This window comes from Phaethon aethereus (genome assembly GCF_964289735.1).
Source record: "Phaethon aethereus genome assembly, chromosome: 3".
Lineage (NCBI taxonomy): Eukaryota > Metazoa > Chordata > Aves > Phaethontiformes > Phaethontidae > Phaethon > Phaethon aethereus.
In genome coordinates, this window is record NC_138576.1 from 71,547,704 (window position 1) to 71,571,680 (window position 23,977).

The 23,977-nt window shown below is 41.9% G+C and overlaps 1 protein-coding gene across 2 annotated transcripts in view; it reads left to right on the forward strand.

Moving 5' to 3' along the window:
* The window catches only part of CNKSR3 (CNKSR family member 3), a gene marked incomplete at its 3' end in the record, with an annotated part of 61,947 nt that extends 60,657 nt beyond the window's left edge, over nucleotides 1-1,290 (forward strand). For both annotated transcript variants that reach the window (XM_081997782.1, XM_081997783.1), the window contains exon 13: nucleotides 992-1,290. In XM_081997782.1, the coding sequence (XP_081853908.1) occupies nucleotides 992-1,290 (299 nt within the window). The remainder of the gene's footprint in view (nucleotides 1-991) is intronic.
* Between the last annotated feature and the right edge of the window lie 22,687 nt (nucleotides 1,291-23,977).

A 23,977-nucleotide genomic window follows, 5' to 3' on the forward strand; every position in this document is an offset into this window, starting at 1 on the left:
ACAGAAGCTGATAATGTTAGGTTAGGTGGCTTTTTTCCTTCCCCCATTGACCTTCTCTCCCCTGCTTTTGCATCTGAAAGGCTGAGTCCTGTTAGAGAGTGGGAGATAAGAAAGAATGGCTATTTAGCTTATTCTTGAAATCAGTTATGAAAGCTAATGAGTAATTCTAGTGAAAATAGGATATGAATTCTATGATTTTTAATGCAAAAATGGAAGCTGATAACAAGAATCATCAACCTGGAGGGATATATAGAAACAAGTGAAATAACAAGTCTAAAAGAATGATCACCAGGTGGCAGGGCTGGTTTTTGTGTGTATGGTTTTGTGTTTCATTTTGCTTTTGGTTTTGTGTTGGCTTTTTTTAAACATTTGAAAGGTACTTAAGTGTTGCAGGCTTATATGTAAGCTGTACTGGATCAGAATAAAGCCCAGTAGGATGTCTCTAGTAGCAGCTGCCATTGCTCTGGTGTTTAGGGAAGAGTAAAAGCAGAGAAAGCATCACAAGTCAATGGTCAAAACCAGGGAAGTGCTTACATCTTTATCTGCAAAATTAATTTCTGTTGTCCAGAGTAGTAGTTAGAGCTTTTAAGTTAGTCATGAGTTACATTCAGATAAGCATGTATTCAACTGTGAGCTATCAGCATCTTGAATGACAAGTTATGAGAAGGTTTGTTAGGTCTCACTCACGATAATGATTTCCATGAACGTAGTCATGCAGTTTTGGTGTGTGTGAATCTGGAATTTAACAGTCAAATGGTATCCTCTCTGTCTGTGAACTTATTTTGTTGTTCTTTGTGTTGCTTGAAAAAATATTGAAGTTGCAAAAAGCTATAAGTCTTGTTGACAGCTGCTTATGTCCAGATGTGTTATGAAAGGTAACAAAAATCTGGACAGTTTGAAATGTAACCAGAATATTTTTATAAAAATAGAAAATGTTAATGGAGGGTTTTGAAATCAGCAATAATTGGTTTTCCTCCTCCTGTTCACACAGGTGAAGATGTCCTCTGCAGGTACTTCAGTAATGAAAGGATACCTCCAATCGTAGAAGAAAGCCCCTCCACACAACACCCCCTCTCAAGGCCAGTGTCTGACAAGCAGTTAGTGAGGGGAGCGGATTATATTCGAGGCAGCCAGTGTTTTATGAATACAGACCTCCACAACAGTGCAACAATTCCTTTTCAAGAGGAAGGTGCTAAAAAACCCTCTGTTACATCGTCCACAAAATCTTCCTCCACTGAGCCCTCGCTGCTGGTCAGTTGGATCACGAGACTGAAATTGTTGACTCATTGACTATTGTTCACAGGACTGTTACCAAGTGCCTTTGCTCGTCGGTCAGACCTCTACTTTTCAGCTTAACTGATGCATAGTGACTAATGCAGTGTTCTTTTCCTGGAGAATATTACATTTTTACTTTGTGATTTGTGATGGATCAGAGGCTTTCATAGTGCAAGGAGGGAAGAAAGGTGAAGATCAAGTTCTTCTTTGTGGCCAGAAGCTAAGGGCATTTATTCCCCTGGAAATTAGTAAAATTTCAGTGATATAGGGGCCACATGTGACCTGAAATCTGCATAATGACTCAAAGGAAATCATTGCATTACCGTAAAGTCCGGTGGCACTTCATTTGTCTGAATGCTCAGAGGCTGGTGTGACTGACCGGGTGTCAGAGTATGTAGAGCTCAGCAAAAGTTGTGTTACTCTCCTGACCAGGAAAGATAAGCAGGGAAACAGCAGTTTCATGCAAATTAGTGATGCTGTTGCAAGTACTGCATGAGATCAACCTTGTGAGGAAGTACTAGTTGTTGCCGTTCTTTCTCTGATATCCAGAGATCTTAGGAAGTCTTAGGAAGAGAGTTCTCTTATTCAGAGATCTTAGGAAGTTGGACTAATTTAATTATAAATCAATCCAACCTGTTATATAATCCATTTTATTGAAATCACAATACAGTTGAAGAGTGCTGAACAGCTGCAGTGCTCATCCGTAAAGATATATGGATTACCACAACATGCCAAGGAAATGCATCTGTAGAGGTGGTAAAAGAATATATATATATTTTCCTTAATTGTTTAAGAATGACCTGCTCTTAACCAAAGTAAGCTTTTAAAGACAGTCCTATTGGACTTATGAGAACTTTTACAGTGGTTCAGTTTTTGAATGATGTGTTGTTTTTATGAAAAATATGTGCTATGATACATTACAATTGTAAGACATCTTGCTATTTTCTATATAGCTCAAATTTTCCCCCCTCCAGAATTTTGAAGTGACATTGGGTATTTTGGGAGGAAAATAAACTTCTTTAATAAAAGAAGAGCATATTAAAGAGGTATTGTTTAAAACTGAATGTACATAAGATTGTTAGTGTGACAGTTGTGTTTAAAGTAATTTAAAAATTAAATATAGTTGTATATATTTTTTACACTTAAACAGATAGTTTGTACCTTCCTGTCTGCAGTACTGGGCACAGACTAGTCAAATGAAAAGAAAAAGAAAGTCTTTTATATTCCTCACTAATTATAAGACTAACTATTTTTGTAGATGAAGCATTGCCAACAGCCTTCACTCCTTTGGTCTTGCTGGAGAAAATAAGAAGAATTTGTATTTAATAATTGGTGGGGAAAAAGGGAGGTTAAATGCTAATTTGCACTTTGGACTGGGGCGGGAATTGTATGTGGTAACATAGGTGTTGAAAACATACCACAATTCTGGCTGTGAAGAGTGACCATTCTGCTGCAGCAAGTTAACGAAGTTGTGCTACAGCCCTGCAGAGACACAGGGTGTTAAATTCAGTTCTCAATTAATTATGTTTGATTCTGACTTGCTGGTGATTTAGATGGGGGCTGATTTGGATGTTTTTGATCAAAGCAGATTATAATATGGCTCTCCTGTGCCACTCTTCACCCATCCTGAGATGGCAGTCTGTACTAGACGTGGCCATGCCCAGCTGCAGTGAAGCTGAATCCTAGACCAGTTTGGTCCTGCCTCTGAGGAAAGAGCTGAAACTGTCATGTTGTAGGCACTCTGTTGTAGTATAGTCTAGCCCCAAATTGACTGAACTGTTTTAATTTAATCTATTTCAATAACTTTGATTTAAAGTCAGATATGTTGTATAAACAAGGCTTTAAAATAGAATTTTTGCTTGTCTTTGATGTCCTGTTTTCCATGGTTTAAAAATCAATGGGGGACGATGTACTTTGGTATATGCATTCACGCATATTGGTGTGGAAGAATCTATGGATGCACTTGGTTTTTTTGGGTTGTACTTGGGCTCATTTTTAAGACACAAGCTTCCTGCCTCTGTTCGGCTAGGTTCTCTTGAAGTTTGATCTAAGAGTAGTGAAACAAGCTTGCCCTAATTTAAAAAGTAGATTTAAATCACCGCAGCTATGAGGAAAGAAGAATTTGTAAGCATTTAGGCAGAGCGACACTTTCAAAACCTGTCTTGTTGCCTAAATACAGGCTAATTCCTCCTCTTCTGCCTGCTCCCCGCCCCCCCCCAACAAACTCAACCAGCCAGTGTCCTCTTCATGCTTGTCCTCTCCATGCTCCAGCATCCTAAACATGCTGAGTTAGGGTACTGAATTTAACCTTTTGTCAGTCAATCATAAGGATATCCAATAGCTGGTTGTCCAGCTCTTATGAACAGGGGAAATGGGGGTACTTTTCTGAAGTTGCCAAAAGTGGTATTGTGGTTTCATAGAATCACAGGATGGTTGAGGTTGGAAGTGATCTCTGGAGGTCATGGGTTCCAACCCTGCTGCTCAGGCAGGGCCACTGGGAGCTGGCTGCCTAGGACTGTGTCTGAATGGCTTTTGAGTATCTCCCAAGGTTGGAAACTCCACAACCTCCCTGGGCAACCTGTGCTGGTGCTCAGTCATCCTCAACGTAAAAATGTGTTTTCTGATGCTCAGAGGGAACCTCCTGTGTTTCAGTTTGTGCCTGTTGCCTCTGGTCCTGTCACTGGGTAACACTGAGAAGAGCCAGGCTCTGTCGTCTTTGCACCCTCCCTTCAGGTATTTATACACATTGATAAGATCTCCCCGAGCTTTCTCTTCTCCAGGCTGAACAGTTCCAGTTGTCTGAGCCTTTCCTCATAGGAGAGGTGCTCCAGTCCCTTTGTCATCTTGCTATCACTTTGTTGGACACCCTCCAGTATATCCATGTGTCTCTTTGTACCGGGGAGCCCAGAACTGGACACAGCACTCTGTGTGTGGACCCACCAGTGCTGAGTAGAGGGAAAGGATCACCTCTCTCAACCTGCTGGCAACACTTTGTCTAATGCAGCTGTGTTTCCACTGTAAATTAGCCAAGATCATTGAAAACACAGTCATGCATGGTTTCTCAATCAAAAAGGCAAATAATATTAGGGGTTGTTGCCCTTCTTGAGCTTTATCCATCATTGTTGACAGACTTTTGGCCATTGTAGTGTATGTATGCAGAATAAATGTGCAGAACATGATATACTTGTGTGTGTTGCAAAAGCCACATCATTACTACTGTGAACTTGCCGTGCGCTCTAGTAAGCTGCCTTGACTTCTTAATACTCTCGTCTGCAAGTACAGCTTACTGCTTGCTGTATGCTGCCAACCTTTTTTATGTAATGTACAGTATGCAGGAGTCATTCTCTGGGAAGTTGGCATTTTATTGGCCTTGGCAGAGGTGGGTTTTTCACCCTGTTTGACTATCAGGTGGAAAAGCTTCCATATCTGTTCTCAATAGACAGGCTATTTTGGGTTGCAGTATGAATTGTAGATACCGGATGCATGCGCTCTTTCCCCACCCCTCTACCTCTCACGACTTTTTAATGTAGTGGCTTCATTTATGGGAACAAGATGTTTAACACAGTGACCTAAAATGTGGCCATATCTCTGTTTATGAAACATGAGGAGATAAGTGCAGTTAAAAAATTTACGGGAGTAGACTCTTTCTAATATATATAAACTAGAGCTTTTTGCTTCCTGTGCTGGTGACACTGATTACCAAAAAGCAAATGTATCAAGAAAACTTAAAAGAATAATAAAATAGATAGCTGTAACTTCAAGCACTTGGTAAGGTGAAATAAACACCAGACCCCTTTTCCTTTGCATGTATAGCTCTCTAACATATGTAACTTGACCTTCTTCCAAATGTCTGCATCTTTTTAAAGACCTGATCTCATCTTGTGACATAGGGGTAGCTGTTAATGTATTGGCTGCAAGATTCTCCCCTAATGTAAATTTTTATCAACTGTTGTTGGGCTTTATGGTTAGGCACTCATCATTCACTCTAGAAATTTTGATTCAAAATGAAAATAGTTTTAATAGACCCATTTTGTCCCTTTTTTTCAGAGAAAGGAAAGAAAATAAGGGAATATTTATGGGAGACACATGTTCATAAAGTATGTCAAGTTCAAGGGGGAGTAACAGTCCCCTCTCTTCCTGCGTGGAGAGGGGAGCATGTCTGAAGAACTCAGGAAAGGCTGTAAGTCCGTAGCTGCCAGCAGCCCAGGTGTGTCGAGGGAAGAGTGTGCTGTTGCCACTGGATGTTAATGCATTGGATTGAAGAAGGTGCTGCAGATGTGTAGCCACAGCTAATCGAGTCCCAGTGTTTCTGTGAAACAAAATGTAGAAGTCCCTCACTGCATGAACACCAAAGGAAGGGGAAAATACAGGTACCCTCCTACAAGAGTTGTTGGAACAGATATAAAGTGAAGTTGCAAGGAACTGGTAGAAAGGAGATCTTTAAGAGCAGGTTTTACACTGCTGTATGAGAAGCACTCGGACTTTAAATGGTTTGTTTCCCTACCTGACCCCCTTTCCCTGGCAAAGAATAGAGATTAAAAAAAACAGCTTTCTCTATGTCTGTGCACAACGTGCAATATTAACTAGCTGATGTTTAGCAAATAGCAGCATGGCACAGATAATTTACCACTATCATTACCATCTGGGAGAAGTGCCGCTGGTTTGGGAGAATGGTTAAAAATGGAGGGAAGACCCATAGCAGCGTATGTCACCGAACTCCCAAGTGTGGTTATTTTTCTCCTTTACATTAATGGCTCCTGTTAGAAGTTCTAGTGTATGGAGAAGTGTTAAAAATTCAACTTTTTCAGATTGTTCCTTTTGTATTTTAATCTCGGAGAGGGTGAAATCTGTCCTGTGTTTGTGGAATAATTTTTCCTGCCCATCTCATCTGCTATGCTTCTTTGTACCATCCTAATTGAAAAGTGAGGGGAAACATCTGAAAAGTCAGAACTCCCAAAGACTAGTGCACTTTCCCCAAGAGGTTAAATTTGAAAGATGTTGATTTCTTAACTTAGATTATATAGTGAATATTGAGGATGCTCTATAGTTGGGGGCAGGGGGAGGGAAGACACACAGAGCTAGGAATAAATCAGGCAATATCTTTCTGGCTTGATCTGAGAAATGTAGGTAACAAGTTATAAACTGCTATTATGCAGAAACTTGGCTTGTCTCTTGGTCTTGAAGATACATCTATCTGTTATAACAAAAACTGTGCCTAGGTTGACTTCCCTAATGAGTACGACATACCTCTCCAGATATCCTGCCATGGTGCAGTACTCCACAATACTTTACTCTGAGTACTCTATCACGGTGGGAAAACAACACAGTTCATTGGAAAAGTTTGTAAAAATCCACAAAACCTAAAACTAGTATTTGGTACTTTTGCATATATGTATAGTGAGATTTCAGGAATATACGTGTCAAATATTGAGCAGGCTTCTGTTTTAGTCTGTAGAGTGTTTGCAAGCCAATACCTTGGGTGTTCCCTTACATAACCGTTGCAAGAAAATATTATTCTAGATAGTAATGTGCAAGAGGAAATAAGATATAAAAATGAGTACTAATGGCTTGTAGAGACAGAGTTTAGGGCAATTCTTCAAACCGTCTGTTTCCTCTAATATTATGGATAATGAAACTAATTAGTGTTTGAATTCTGGATGACCATCAGCGGTAGACAGAGTACTGTGACTATTACACTAATTTTATACTAATCATTGAACTGATAACCTTTTCTTCCTTCTAAGCAGGGCTTGTTTTAAAAACAACATATTCCATAAGCTGGTGAACAGAAAGGGGAGGGGGGAATCTTTAGATTTTTTTTTTTAATCCTTAAAACTTAGTGAAACCAGGAAACAGATGGTGAAGTTGACTAGCTTTATAGTTGGAGAGGAAAAAGAATTTTTCTTTTTATGAAAATATTTTTTTTGCCCAAATATTATGTCCTGTTTTATCCCATTGCCAATAGGCAGCCTTCACAAACTGCTCTATACCTGCAGCCGTGTCCTGAATAGACCAAGTTAAACCCTTCATCAGGCTTTAACTTGGACCTTGATACATTCAGCTCAAACCTTTTTTGTAGGCTTTAATTCCTCAGGAGCTTTTTTGCATTTATCAGTCATTTTTTGGAGTCTCTTACACGTGATCTGGGCAGCAGGACTCTTGTGTGCATACATTTTCAGAACTGCCTTTGCCAGCAGCATCAGTATCTTGGAGGAGGGTGGGTGCTGGCTTGTGCTTGTGGTTGCTGCACTTACCGAAGTTCTTCCCCCGGCTTCCGCTGTACGTCCTAGTCACCATCTCAGAGCATGAGTTAGAAATGCTTGTGCCCAATTGGAAAGAAGTGTTGGGTCCTTTTGAGTAAAGTGACTTTGTCCTGCTGTACAACGGTGGCTTCTCTTCTCTTTAGTCTGAGTTTTCCTTTGCACATGCTGTGCCTATGGAGCCTGTGCGTTTTGTGGCCATCCCATAGAAATGCTTTTGTCATCTTGCAGGCTGTAAGGTTTTATAATGGACAAGAGCTCTTGAGAAAGCCATTGACTTAAACTAAAATGCAGAAAGAACACTCCAAAAAGAGTGAGTTTGGAGAATGAAGAAAGAGGGGCCGAGCTAAGCTGAATGTTGTGTTGACACCCTTTCAGCAGTACAGCAGTAACACTGCAGAGAAAACAACCCACACAGGTGCTACAGGCCCATTTGTTTCTACTGCTACATTTGTGTGGTGCTGGAGTATGAAACAAGGGCAGTCACTCAAAGTAGTTATATATAGTTCCACGCATGCCACTTGAGCTGTAAGATGCATGACAAAAGCAGTCAAGAGCTGCTGTCAATATATAATTTCACCAAATTCCACTGCCTACGCTGCTGCTGCCTCAGTTTAAAATAGTAACCCCTCTTTATCCTGTTGCCTGCTCAATGCAAGCCTAGCTCTCTGGCAAGTGCATAACCATCAGGTTTGCCTTATTTTGTCATAGTTGGTAACTGCTGGTGGGATTGTGTCATTCCTACGGGGCCTCACACAGTGGTCCAAAAGCTTAGGTAGTTTGGGTTTCTCTGGACTCAGTCCAGAAGTGGGAAGTCAAATTTAAAAACAATATTGCTGAGCCAATATCACTTAGAGAACTGGGATTTTTATAAATACTAAATATGAAACAGGCAGGAGTTGTCTGTTGCACATACTTTGCCAGTAGGAAGAAAAATGAGGATTACATATTCGGTGGAGGAAAAAACCCAGACCTTTGGGTGTCCTCCAGTTCTTGCCAGTGGGAGAAATGTGTTTGTTTCAGTGTGACATAGAATAGATGTAAACACTTCTTAAACTTCCCTGTGTGGCCACCTCAGTTGTTCAGGATGATGTAAGCCACTGACATTTCCCCTCAAGTGGTTATGGAGTTAACCTAATATTTTTTTTTTTTTTTTTTAGGAGAGGGCAAAGATATCTCTTCTTAGGTGATTATGTGACTTGTTAACTGGGTATGGAGATGGAGGAATTAACCATAAAACAAGTGTGTACCACATGCTGATTTGCAGGGAGAGTCCTTGGGGGTCAGTTTGCAACTGTAATTTCGGTTTGTTCCCTGGGCTCTGTTGAGGATGAAAGTTCACCACGCACGGTGGCAGCCTGGCAGCTAGGCAGCAGCCAAAGAATCAGAGGACCACCAAGTCCCATTTACAGTGCTACTTCCAGGGAAGTGGGTTAGTTGATTGGGGGTTTTGGTGGGTTTGGTGGGTTTTTTGGTGATGTTTGATTTTTGTGTGTGTGTGTGTTGTTTTCTTTTTTCTTCCCCTGTAAGTGTCGTCTTCCTTCGGTACAGGTGAATAATAATGAAATATTATAATAATAATGAAATAACGGATAATAATGAAACTAAGGATTTTTACCCAGGTGAAATGATCAGCCAAACTTTACTGGCTGCATCTTTGGTCATTTATTTGATTTTATTACATGGTAGTAGGAAACAAGGGCTTGCTGATTCAGATATTACTGATCATTGTAGAGCAACTGTGATGTTTAACTTTCTCTCGACAGAACTTGAACAAAGACTTTCTAAAACTTAAGGCATCTCTAGCTGAGACTATCTTCCCCAAGCCCACTGAATGCCTGTTGAACACAGAAGTCTTAGTATCTTCTGGCATAGCTCTTTGTTTCTGGTGGGAAGTTGGTATAAGTTGCTATAAGTGAGTAGGATGAGAACAAAATAACTGATCTCAAATAAATTTCCCTTTCCCTACTTCCTTCTTCCTCTCTGACCTTCTCCTCCCTACATTAAGGCCAAGGGACTTTCCAGGAACTTCTTGCACAAACAAACAGCTATAAAGCTTTTAATATTTATAGCATCCTCTAGTTTGTTTTGTTGTCTGAGATAGCTTTGGCCAGAGCTTTCCAGTAAAAATAGTGCTGCTGGCAAGACAGTATTTCCAAGCTCTCAGTTCACATAAGGATTCCTCTCTGCTTAGTAAGCTGTCGGCTTAGACTCTGCTTTGAAGCTACTTAGACCACCCCAAGCAGTCCTTGGCCCTTTAACTCCAAACACATCGCCTTCTTATCACTGGAGAGGAAGAAAGATCTGCTTTTTCTCCTAGCTCTGAGTTTTGTATCTCAGGATTCACAGGTCCCATTGGAGAGATGGGTGCGGACCTACCACACAAGCCTCCTGCTCTTTCCCGCTCGCCTCCCTCCTGCTGTCTGTGCGTTCCTGTGGCGGGATGGAGGGATGAAGGCCAGGAGGAGCTCAGCAGCTAAAAGAGCATTCCCTCTCTTCTCTTCCTCCTGCTGGGGAGCTGAGCAGTGGGCCTCTGGTTCAGCTCCCAAAATACAAATTTACAAAGTTTTGGGTTGCAGAAGAGGTGAGTAATTCCTCAGACTTTTTTTTTTTTTTTTTTTTAGAAGTAATAAAATCAGGATGTACAAACATTTAGATCGAGTGCATCTAATTGTTTCCCAGTCAGAAGGCTTGCCAGGGATGCTGCCGATGTGGCTGGGCATTAGCCCTTGAATCAGGAGGCCACTGGTGAGCTCCGTGGCTCTCCTGCCATCATACAGGGGCTGCTCCATTGCTTTTTTTCAGGAATGGGCTGGATTTTTACTAACAACACCTGCACTGACAGCTGCTTCCTGACCTGTGGTCAAGTAAGGGATTGCCTTCCTCCCCCCAGTGCAGCTTTTCTGTGAGCTGAGAGCCAAGTGAGACTCTCTCCCTGTTAGCAGGGAGGGAGGGGAGAGGCTGGCATGGTATGCTGGATCATACCCCTGGTCCACATCGGCTGTGGAGTGTCCTGCATGAAATACCCGCATGTGATAGCGGTGACTGTCCCAGTGAGCTGCAGGTCAGAACTAGTTTATGAGTATACTTGAATAACAAAAGAATCTGGGACTAGACATCTAAAAAACAGAATTAAAGGCTAATGTAATATGATACATGAGTTGTTCTTTGGTTTGCAAAGTTTCTTCTGCTGTGGAAGTGTGGGGACAGTTTGGAAGGATGATGTGTCCCACTGCATGGTGTTAACACACAGGTAATGTGAGGGAGCCATTATTTAAAAAACAAAAAAGGTTTGGCAGTGGATGAGCTCCTCATAGGGCATGGGCATGATTCACCCAGTGCTGTGCAGAAAACCCTTCATGAAAGTGAAGTGGGTTGTCCGGGAGAGACTGTGCAGCGAGGCACTGAGGCAGACACCCAGGGTGCTCATGCACGGGTGAGCCTGGCTGCAAGGAACGCACTTGACTTGCTACTGACTGGAGATCGTTGTTGTGCTTGGGATGGATATGGTCTGTGTGTGGGGAATGATGCCTCTAAGCAGGATGTGGAAGAGGCTTGGGTTTCAGTATCATGACTCATTTTCCCGGTGGTTGACCAAAGAGGGGCGAGTGTGATGGGAAGCTGTGATGAGAAGTACTCCCGTTGCTATCAAGAAATGGTGGGGAATGAAAGAACCATCACCAGAGTTTTGAAGTTCAGAAAACCTGAATCACCTGTGGTATTCAAAGTGTATATCCTCTCTCTCCCACAGCTCACTCCTGCAAATGTGGATTTTTTTTCCCTCTAGTTGCCAATGAAGTATTTGATGTGTTTTCAAAATGCAGAAGATTTCGGGCATTGTCTGGTCTCATGAAGCTTGCTGCTCACGCAGCTGGGTGTGATTGGAGACGCCTTGGCAAGGGCGGGTGAGTCTGGCAGTGTTAACTTGGGGCAGGAGTTGCAAGCTGAGAGTTGCACCAGCCTGACTAGTTTGATACAAGCTCTTCAGGTTGGACATACCTAACATGTCTACATCTTAAAATGAAGTGAAAGTCAGTTATAAAAAACAAACAAAAGCCATTACTGGAAGAAGAGACACTCTTAAAGCGTGGTTCTCTGGTTGCTTTCTGATACTTTCCCCTACCTTGCATCCCAAAGACAAAATCCTATGCGGTGCCTGATGGAAAGGGTGACCCCAAAGGCTTCCTTCTTTTGATCAAAGCACCAGGCCAAGCAACCTTTCTGTTATTTTTCTCTAGGTCTTGAGTGACTTCCAGTGAAGACCAGTCCATTCAATCTGCCACCTTCTCCCTGTGCTTAAGTGAGGTGGCCTGTGGGGCATGGGTACTGCACGTGCACTTGGTCAAGAGTTGCATGTTCACCTAGATGGCTGCAGTTTGGCTGTCCTTGTTGAGAACCTTGGGCAGTTTCTGCACTGCCACGCCTGTGCACTTACAGAAGGCAGCGTTGTGTTCAATGTGCTTGTGCTGCTTTTGTTCTCTAGGATAAATAAGCATTTCTCCTGCTAAGTAAACAGGGCTTGTCTGGCAAGAGGTTCTTTCCAAGGCAGCGCTAGATCTGATTCTTCTTTTTACTTTATGTGTCAAATCTGTTTGGGTTATTGGAGCCATTTCTGATTTATGGCTGCAGGGTTGAAATGAAAACAAGATCTTGTTGATGAAGAGGATTCAAGTGAACATTTGATCTAAAACTGGCCAAAGAAATTAGAGAAGTAAAAACAGGCAGTATTTCTTCATCTTTGAGCAGTGCTAAACCAAAAATACACCAAGTAAGCATGTATACTTTCTGCATTTGTGTTGTTTTGCTATCAGTGTACTGTCTGGAAACTTTTAATATATTCCCCTACAAGGTTCTACACAATGAGAATATCTTGAACTTTTAAAATGTAGCTGTAGGTAACTTTGTGGGACATTTATGATCAAGCTGCTGCTTGTTGTGCTGTTGTATCTGGGAGAGCAGACTGCTTGCAACATCTAGCTTTTCTGTTCCTTCCCAGGCCTCCCACTCTAAAACCAATGCGCATCACATCAGGTGGCTTTCAAAATCATGAGGTCTTCACTAGATCCTCTTTTCACTGCCCTCTTCGGTGCAACTTCTGAGAGCAATTTAAAATGGATTTTTAAAGGCTGGAGATACTGCAGTATACAAGCACAGGTGGATGTAATTATTAACAGGTTTGAGAACTGGAGCTGTTGTAGGGTAACAGATACACTACTGCATTTTATATGAAAAGTTCTCTTCAAACAGAAGTTGTGTTGATGTATACTTGGACTCTTAATTATGCATTTGATTCAGAAATGCACAAAGCACTATTTGTGTGCGACTTCAGTAAAGTTCGCGTGGAAAAGCTGAGTCATCCAAGCCATCCAAATGATGCACACTGTTTGGTGGTTGTTTCTTTCAGCAGGCAGCTGGTGATCTCTCTTCCTGTATTCGGGGTGGGGGGGGTTGAGAAAAGGAAGACGGGTAGGAGTCTCCATGGGGGGGCGAGCCCTCTTGGTTCATAGTGCAAACTTTACAATTTTCCCGAGAGACCTCTAGATTTGTGGTAAGTTAAAACTATATTCAGGGGATTGAAGAGGCAATGTATCTTACAACTAGGTTATAAAATGGTTTTATTTTAAAGTAATAATGCTTTATATACATTTTTCGGGCACGATTTGCTTAGTGTGAGTTATATTTCAAGCAGTGCTGCATGGGGAGTACATGGGAGTTGTGCTAGGGCTGGGGATCCTTCAGACGGGGTGGCTTCTGTGTCTCCTGTTCCCTTCTCAGAATCAGGAGGTGAACTGTGAGATTTGGTGCCTCTCAGCCACCAGCCAGAAAACGGTAACTCGACTTGTCTCTTGTGCTGCCTGTGTTATAAACTTTATACTTAATTTAGGTGTTTACCTACCTAAACTTAGTGGTAGTGGAGCGTTGTTTGTAGCTGGGAGTTTTTCCAGCAGTAAAGTGGGGCACACAGGTGATAGGATTGAGGGGGAGAGCAGTAGTTTTGCAGACAGCACCCCCCAGCTACAAACATCTTTAGTTTTCCACATATAGTGTGTATCTAGTTTTCTGTGGGATATTTTGTTTACATGGACATTGGCAAACAAGTTAACTGGTTTTTATGCGCTCTCCCTTTATTAGTTTGTCCTACCCCTTTAGATCATAAGAGGGTTTTTTGTAGCAAGCCGTGTCTTAACAGTTGTAACTGAGTGATTTAATTGGCCTCTAGGCACTTTTGTCCTAAACAGTAATAATACAGTTCAAAAGGCCTAAAGGGCACAGAATGGAAAAAGAAACGCAAAGAAGCTTTGCTCGGAGATCTTCTTGTTGGCCAGATTTTTTTCTTGCCTCCCCCCCAAGCTGAAGAGGGACACAACCAGCAGGCATTCAAATCTTCTTTTGAGTCTGTGTATCTTCTGATACCAACCTCTGTGACTATGACAGTATGAATAATAATCTGCCTGGGAAATGATGGTAAATTGCTCTTATTTCTAACCAACACAGAACAGAAAAAGGATTTGGGATCTCATTTTAGACAGTTTCTTCAAGAGTCTCTCATTGTGCTGGGGGGGGACACACTTCCATTCCTTTTTGTGACTGTCATTTTAGGGCTGGCAGTGCCAGTCACATAACCTGAAGTACTTGCCACAGCAAAGATTTCCAATGAGGAGGGCAGCCCCCTTAGGGCTCTTTGCTTAGAAAGCATTGTCCTTTGAGGAAATATTAAATAACATGGTGTTGCATAGTCTTAAGAAGAGGTGACAGAATTGCTGTCATCAAAAACAAGCATGGTAAAGATTTATGTAACAAATTTATAGGACAAGAGACAGTCGGCTTAAATTACAGCATGGAGCTTGAAGTTGGTAGAAAAATTTAAAGTCAAGGAGAGTTAAGCACTGGTTTAAGCTGCTGAAGGAAGCTGTGGGACCTCCATTATTTGATGTCTTTAAGAACAGGTTAGGCAGCCTCTGTCAGGAATAGCCCAAGTATAATTGATGCTGCTGGGAGGGACAGACTTAATGATCTCTTGATGACTCTTTCCAACCTTATGAATCTGCAGAGATGTGAGTAGGACCTATATAATTGCATCCTGGTAGAGTTCATCAAGTGCTTTCAGGTTATTCTGGATAAAAGCCACCATATGCATTTCAAATAACTATAATCGTAGTGAAGTTTTGAGGTTTAAAGGAGCCAAAGGCAATCAAGTGAATGCATGAGAAGATTCAGTTCAGTGGAAAAATGACAATCAGTACAGTGGAAATCAATATTTTTGCAAATTTGCAGTTGTCTAGAATAAAAGCATCATCTTCTGCAATTACCATTGTCATTCCTTCAGTCGAGGCACCTGCAGAACATTGGGAAAATCAGAGCTATTTAATTTGAGGAACTACGTGTTTTCCCCCCTTAACTAAAGGAAAATATTAGATATACACTTTCTCCAGGGGAGCATACTGATAGCTCAAAAAGATATTTTAGTCTTTGAAAACCAGAACAACAGATCTACAAAATCTACTCTTTTATATCACTTCCTTTGATATGATAGAGTTGAAGGACCTTCCCCTGCTGCCCCCCTCACCCCTCCGCCATTCCTGTTGTAATCCTTAATTTCTAAAAAGGAAAACAACTTGCAGACAAGCAGGGTAGCTGAGTGCTTGTGGAAGTAACTTTTTTCTGTACGTAAGTTCTTTGTTAAAACAAGCTGTGAAGCAAAAAAGTAACCATCCTCATCTTCTTTAAACCAATGGATGGCCCAGGGATAAGAGCTTTGTGGGGAGACACAGCAATGACATTATACTGAGAAATTCATTTACTACACAGTGCAAGTCATCTGTGGCCAGAGTCTCCAGAAAGCAGCACCAGATGCCCTGAATATTTTGGCATGCAAGTCTGTAGAAAGCTCCAAAGAGGAGGAAGTGAAAGAACGGTGGCAAGTCTCTTGCAAGCAATTTTAGAGATGTGGGACTTCATTTGCACACGAGTGTGACAGCTCTCTTCAGCAAAAAGCATGGCGGGAAGTGGGATAGACTGTGTCTTTTCTATCCCTCAAAGGACTGACCCATCTGCTTTTCCATGTCATCACTGAACACTGTCTGGTCTGCTGTCTTTACGGACTATTCATTCTTCCCGTACGTAACACACATACTTCTTCAGGTCTGCCACTATTACCCTCACTTCGATTCAATGCACATATAAAGGCAGTAGTTATTTTAGGAAGCAATGGCTGAGTCTGTGCGTCAGATTCCAAGTTATGTTCTTGGGCAAGTTCTCAGATAGTCCATTTATATGCAATTAAAGTGCTTTGAAGATATAAAGTGCCATGTTACTGATAAATACTGATTAGTCATGCAAATAAATGGAAATATTTTAATTAGGGCAATTTCAACATGACTTGTACTGTGTAAAAGAGCCTATATAAACATATTTAATAGGTAATTTATTAGTAGGAACAACCTGTGATTAAGGGCGTTATGTTTTAATTTTTGGGGGGGAGGTGGAATAATATACATAGCAAAGGAGTAATGCAAGATAATAACAATCTGATAAGCTAAACAACAATAACTAATAACCTCTGTTTTTCAAAGTATGCAGAAAGCTACAAATGAGATATTTGTGTCTCTTCATCTCTGCTTGATCCACAGTACAACTCTGAGTAGGCTGGGGGTGCTTGGATATGTACTGCTTGAAATGTGGCAGCTTTGGCGGCTGGTTGCTCTTTGAGTCTCTCTGTGTTTGGTGCTATAGTAGTTCTGTTCTAGGATTTACCATTGCTTTTTCTGCCAGAACCCATCTTCCTTGCAAAGTCTCTTTTGGTTTTGTTTGTGTGGTTTTTTTCTTTTTTTTTCTTTTTTTTTTTTTCTTTTTTGTGATCTGCCAGCATCCTGACTGGGAATAACAGCAAGTGGCTGGAGCATTTGCCATAAGGCCGCCTGGTGTTACGTAGATGTGTGTCAAATGTTGCTGGTCACCATATCTACTTCGTAGTCACTTTTGTATGTGTGTACAACTAAGTGCAAGGTGAATAGAAATGGAGGGCCAGGACCAAGGTATCGTGTTATGTTATATGTGTTCAGGAAGGCTTTGGAGAGTTAGAGCCAGATCTTTCATGTTCTTGAATGTGGTTGCACCCTATGCTTCCCTTGGAAAACAGGATTGGGTACCTCTGATGGGGAATGGAGCAGAGTATCAGACTATTGTTATTGATATGTGTGTGTTTATCACCTTTAACAGTATATCTGGGCAATGTAAGTGATGATTGTTTGATGGACTATGGGAATACATTCATGAAACTATGCTTTGTCTTTTTGTTTTCAGTGCCAGGACTTGTTTATTAGCGGAGTGTGCCAGAGTTCAATTAACCTCCAATTAAAAATCAGGAGAAGCAACAGTTTACCTCCATGGTAAACAACATGTGGTGCCTCAATTTACTGTCTGCCAGTTAATCACAACACTCAGTCTATTTAATTTATGAATAACATGCAAAGGCTTAATGTAAAGTGAATCTTCCAGTTGATCTTCCTAGTTTCAGTGGAATTTGCCTGAGCTTTATGTGAGTGCGTTTACGTGTGTGTGTGTGTATGTCTGTGGGTATATGTATATATAGCCATGTATTTTTGGATTTAAATATGTAAATCTATAACATTTATCAGAGATGGAATTGCAGGACTTGTCAGCTCTGTCTTTCAGGGTCACCTTCACCTTTGCTGCAACGCTTCCCAGAGAGCTTAGACTTATAAACTATAGTCAAGGCACATGGCTCTGCCAGCTGCCACATTTCTCTGTCCCCCCAGCAAGTCCCTTTACCTAGAAAGGGGGTGACACCAGGCCCAGGTGAAAGCTGTAATGATGCAGCTTGTGTGGAACTTGCAACTTCAGGCCTGTATGAGAGGTACAGGTCTCTTGCTTTTTTTTTTTTTTTCTTTAAACTGAATACACAACAAATTTTCAGGATTTTATTTCATAACTTTCACACATTGGGGCTGTGATGCCTACTGAGTAGGTATTTAAATTTTTCTATGGCTGTCTAAACAAAGTTCAGTGCAAAACATCTTGTTAATCGTTGCTATTCTCCTTCTAGTGTTAAGGGTTACACTCCAAGCGCAGCTGTGTCTGTCTCTGCCTTTAAAAAGAGGTCAAACTGACATTTAGCGTTGTGCTTTGAAAAAACGGCTGTGACTTCATGACCTTTCTAAAAGTGGTATTCTCCTCCTTTTAAATAGGGACTTTCACTTGAAGGAATTTACAACAGATTTTCCTCTCAGTCCTTCACACTTAGATCCTGGCTTCGTTCCAGACTGTAGAAACTACATTTGTAATTGCCTTATTTACAAGGTAGGGTTCCCCCCGCCCTGTTTGCTTAACTTGTCAGATAGTAGACTACCAGGCGCCACGTAACCATTTAAAAAAAAGTTTTATTTCAATTCCTTTTGTCTTTAAAGATCCATTTGTTCTCTCGAGGAACCCTCATCTGAATGAAAAGGAAAAAGTGGATTATTCTGGATTAAATTTGTAATACCAGACACTATGTCCAATTGTGGGTTTACCGGAATGGGAGAAACTAGATTAAACTTGTGCTCAGTTTTATTAGTAGAGAATTTGACTTAAAATTCCTGTTTTATTTTTCTCGTGAATTTGCAGATTTGGATAAAATTCAGATAGAACAGTTATCTGAATTTCCATTCCAAGCTTAAAACAAGACTCGGACATGGTAGATGTTTCAGGAAACAAAACCCTCACCCTAAATGGCTTCTGGCTTAAGACTGTGGGTTATTTATTTTTACCTTCAGCCTCTGCCTCTTCGCAATCTGAATGGCACTAGGAGTCCGAAACACAGCGGGGAGGGACACACAGCCAGCACAGGGACACTCATTGGGAAGGCTTGTGCACTCAGGACGTGCCCAAGCCTCTCTCTCCCAAACATGCCACCATGTGTGCTTCTGCCTCCTCGCTGCCCAAAACAGCTCTTGTCAGTACCTGCCTTTTCCCAACGACCCTACCAGCAGGCCCTGGGCCTAGCATTTTCTTTAGGAAGGCATAGTTGATGGATGAGAGAGGGTGTAGTCCAGAGTTTGTTTTGGGACCAACAGGCTATAAGAAAGCTCCAGAGTGAGCTGGTTGTCCTCCTGGTGTCTGTGGTTTTTCCCCTGGGCTCCTCCTACTGCAGGAAAGGGCTGCAGCAGCACCAGGTCCTGCTCACAAGGGTGGAGGTGGAGGAGGAATGGTGCCTCCTCTTTGCCGTGATAGGGACTGGACCATGGCTGGAGGAGCCAGGGTGTCTGTCTGATTATCTTGTTGTGCCAGGAGCACTGGGTGTTGCTGAAGATCCCTGAGGAGGATTGTAGATTAGAGCAAAGAGGGAGTATACCCTGCACCAAAACATCTTTGATGTCTGCAGAGTCCATCCACACAGCACTGTCATTGTGCGAGGTGAAAGTAGGCTCAGTGGTACCACCACTGAACCTTGTGCCTCCTGACTCCTCTGAGACTGGCAGCAAGTGACTTCCCAGCATTGGTACGCTGAGGCATTTGTGCCCGTGGCACCGGTCAGAAGGTCTGTCTGAGAAAGGTCTTTTTTGGGTGCAAAACTCTTTGGTGCTCATCTGTTGGAGCCTCCTCACCCTGCCCCCTTCACCAAGCATATGAGGATGCTAGAGGTGCACCTGGAGAGATCTGGTGCTTTTCTGCAAACTGCAGCATCTTGTGTTGGTAACCCTGGCAGACCCTGCATCGGTCCCTGCTGGCTTTGGCCAAGATGGGAACTTCTGTGTGAATGTGCAGACAGTGGCTACCAAAATGTGCATTATTTATACAGCATATTCTCATATCACTTTCTATAGGTTTATGTCAAAAGGATCCATGCAAAAGGCTAGCCCTCACCTGGAATTTCTGACAATATTTCGTTGCTGTATTACTTAACATTTTTTCAAATATCACTGTGTGAGCAGATGGTGCAGTCTGACAGGTTGGGCAGTCAGGCTTTTGTCTGTATGACTGCTGCAGGAGAGCACAACAGTAACTATTCAGCTAGCTGGGCCACTGATGAGTGAGTTGTCAATGGTGACTGGTGCTGGTTGGACTTTCTGGTGCACTCAGCCCTCTCTTTGGTTTTATCTCAAATATATAGCGAAAAGATTCTGAATTGTACAAATTGACTTGTCGTTTGTAGCAGTGTGACAAGCAGCTCCTGTATAAACAGCTGGGTGTACAAGTCCTTCGGAAACTGTTTGCTTCCATGGTTTGCTGTTTGCTAGTCGTGGTGTTTGACTGCCCGGCTGAGCTGTGTGGGTCTTTCTCCACTCCCTGACAAACTTTTGCAGTGGGAGAAAAATGGTTTTTTGTCCTCTGTGGATGAATACACATATTCATAAAAAGCACAGACTGTCCAGGCATGCACATAAATAAAAATCCATTCAAGATAATGATAATGAACAAGTAACATAATGTAAGTTGAATAGATCATTTTCTTTAAATCTAGATAATAGTGAGGTCTGTAGAATCTACTTAATTTAAGCCCTGATCCTGCAAGCATTTATGAGTATGTGAATACATTTGTGTAGCACTGTTGACTACTAGATGACTGAGTTTATAAGATTAATAAGATTATAAGAATAATATTAGAATAGTCCAAAGGCTATGGAATACCCAGAGTAGTTTTGTTAAATCTCATCTATTTTGATGTGTTAGCATCTTCAAGCTGTGGTCATATGTATTTTGTATTTCATAGGCAGGGGAAGGCTACCCCAGAGGTGAGTAACGGTTAACTGGGAACCTGCAAGTTGAGTGCAGGTCCCAGGACCGCTGCAGCCTGCCTGCTGTCTTGTATCTCAGCAGTAGAAAAAGGAAGGTCATGGTAGAGAAAGTAAGGTTTAACTCTCATATTTCAAAGTCTTTCAAGAATGAATACTTTCAAAACTGCGAGGCAATCAAGAACCAGCCATGGTTTTTTGTATTTCCTATTTGGGGTCAACACGGTGACTGACGTTTGATAGTGCATGTAGCTTATTGCAAAGCTTGGATGTGAAACTTCTTAAGAAGAAAATTCTTTGGGTTTGCCGTGAGAAAGAAAAGTTAGAATGACTTGTTTGGCCTCATCCATAAGGTAAAACAACCAAAGAAAAAGGGCTTTGGAGTTAGACGACTGTTTAAAATCACTCTGGTAGATAAAAATGAATGTATTAGAATTTTTTTTTTTTTAAGAGAAGACAGTTAAAGCATATATATGTTAAATTTCATGGCAATGAACGTTGATGGTCATTTGTAACTATACTCCTTTTTGATACATTGAAGACTTGTAATCTGTGGTCTCTCAATAGGTACTGAGCAGGAGAATGATGCTCATTGCTACACCATTGTTGTTGTTGAACTGACTGAAATGTGGAAGTCCAGATGTCTCTTTAAGGGATAGTCTCATGCTTTACAATGTACACGTGCATTATCAGAATTCACGTTTGAATTGATTCCATGCCAGTGAAAGATAATGTATAGCTGAGTTGTAATGGAAACCTGGATACAATGAATAACAAGAACAGAACTTGAAGGGAAAGAATGAGAACAGGAAGTCTAATCTTCAGTTTTTCTATATATAGAAAACACCTCAAGGGTAAGCACATACTGTTTTGTATAAATACATTTAAAATGTGTTTTGTAGGCACATATTTTCAGTGTGTTGTCATGATCAGAAACACATGTAGACTCTGAAAAATTATGTGAAGCATGCAGAACCCTTGCCCACGCACATAAGTAAAAGCTATGCGCGGTGTATACGTGTGTAAATATTTAGCTGGAGGAACAGCCACATGAGAACTACTTCAGAACAATCCCTAAGTCAGGAAGCCACAAATTATAGGTCTGAAATTTACCACACTGGTATGTCTACATAAATAAAACCAACTGGAAAGAGAGGAGGGAGGAAAAATGCATTTACAAATAGTAAATTAGTATTAGATTAGAGAAGACGAAAAATGCTAAACTCTTTTTCTTGGCTCTAGTCAGAAGGCAGGGAGATTATTACAGGCAGGAGCTTGCAGACGTGAGCTAAACAACTTCCCGGCTCTGAGTTTGAGTCTTGATTTTTATTTACGTGTATGCATACAAACAGGGCTTTACACATAGTCATTATTTTGACAGAGGCCAAGAGGAGGCATGGTTGGATTTGTTTTTCCCCTTTCCAGGAACATTGCCATTATCCTACTCCCTCTTTATCTTTGCCAGCTCTTCAGGATGGGATGATGTCATCTTCTTTATCTACCTAGTATCTACCATGATGAGGCCTTGATCCTGACCAAGGGTGTTGGCTGTTTCATGAATGTTGAATTGGGAAGCAGCCATAGGAAACCTGATTTTCTATTGTAGACGGCAACACTTGCGCTAGAGTAAATACAACTGATACTTGTAAAACCACCGAGACAACTGCTAGTTGTCACAAGGCCTTATACAGGCATTGGTACGTCAGTCCTCTTCCAGTCCTCCCACCCTTAGCCTATGCCCCTAGAGCTTCTCTTCCTGCTCAGTTGTCACACTTGCAACTCGAACTCAGCTGCAGCCGGGCTGCTGGAGGTGTGGAAAAAGTAGCTCCAGAGAAGGATCAATTGCTTCTCAGATCCAGATGTTCCTGGAGCTGGAGGAAGGACAGCAGGTAAAATACGATCCTTTGAACTGAAGAATAGGATAAGGGGATGTCAGTAGGCCTGAAGAGAAAAAGCAACACAACTACGTATGTTTGTCTGGAGTTGTCTTTTTCTTCTGTCTCTTTGAAGAGAATTGCTGAGCAGAGCTGTAATTGCATCTGATGTGGAGCATCCCCACATGGTACAAAAAGTCCAGCATTCACCTCATCTCCTGGTTGGGTCTGGGAGGTCTGTAGCACAACTGGCAAGAACATAGTAAGGATTGCTGCTCTTCATGCAGACTTCTTGGAGCATCGTCCACTTCCTCCGCTTTGCTGGCTTGGGGGACGCGAGGGAAGAGGAGAAGGGAAAGCATTATGTAAGTTGGGGAAACTCCCTTGTTATCTAGCAATGTCTGAAACTTTTAAATGGGGGGGTAAGGGGGAGGAGAAGCAAGTGTTTTCTTGAGGCAGTGTGTTGTGAAACTAGAATTGAACATGCCGGTTCAGCTCAGTCACTTGCCTTCTCTGGAAAGGAAATAAGAGGACTTCATTCTGTAAGTGCCTGGAAGCTGGAGGCTTGGTGTAGGGAACTCTCTTGGTCCAGAAGAAGAATTGCTAGGTTTAGAAAGTTCAGTTCTATCCTTAGGCTCTTCTGTTGGAGATCCTAAGTGGACACTGCATATAACCCTAAGGAAAATGACTGTCAAAAATACGTTGGTGTTCATGTTGTTGCGCAGCAGCTCCTGGGAACTGGGGCGCTGGTGGCAGTGTTGTTTCTGCAGAGGTGTTTCTGTGCGAGGCTCCCTCCTGTTCATGCACCAAGAGCTGACTTCTGTGTCACTGGAGCTATGGCATTGTCATCAGCTTTATTAACTTAAAGTCGTGACAGTTTGGTCAGAAATTAGTCATCTTTGCATCTTTTTAGTTCCTCTTATTGAAAGGTTGACTGCTGCTATTAATGAAGCAGATTGATCTTGATTGGTGTCTAATAACAAATACTGGTTTTGGGTGGTATCTGAGGACTTCAGTCCCCACAGCTGAGGAGCTGAAGTTCCTTATAGCATTTAGTGGATATATGTCTGCTCTTGACAACGCTTCCATCTGTGGGAGAGAACAGCTGTCACTTTCCTTGGATGATTTGGGGAACTGAGATGGAGGTAAGCTAAGTTTGCTCAGTACTGCAAAGTGAATGTGGGAATGGAAAGCCCTTGAATTGTAAACTAGTGCTCTTCTACAGCTGGACTATCTTACCTGCTGGCAATTTCTCAACTATTCAGTGGCTGTGGACCATTCAGTAGTAGATGGTAGTGGTCCCTACCAGTTACATAGTCCTTGAAACGATCTCTGCTTGATGGGGTTCCTGTGCGGGCAGAGAATTCGTCAGAATCGAATTTAAGGAAGAAGACTAAAAACTGAAGTCTGCAAATTAGCACTGAGAAAAACATCCGGTGGATATTTCTCTGTCCAGAACGAGTTTTAATTTTCTGTTAAGATTTTTAGTCACCAATTTGATCTGTTTGGAGTGATTCCACTTTCTTTTTGTGGTAACAGAAGGTGGTTAGGGTCTAACTCCTATTTCTGTTTAATTCTCCTGGATTAGAGTATGCACAGTTCTCCTTACTGGAGAAGGGGGAAGGAAATGGTTTGAGCTGTGGTACGGAAAGGTTGTGTGAAGAGAAACTCAGGGTTTGCGGTTTGCGATGTTTCCACTGCCTGCTCCGTTGCGTGTATACAGAGCGTGGTCTCTTTGGGGACAAGATACGTGCGCTGTTGTCACCTTCTGCAGCAGAAGGCTGAGTAGACAGCCGCAGAAAAGGAAGTCTCTGCTGGGTTGTAATCATTGGAA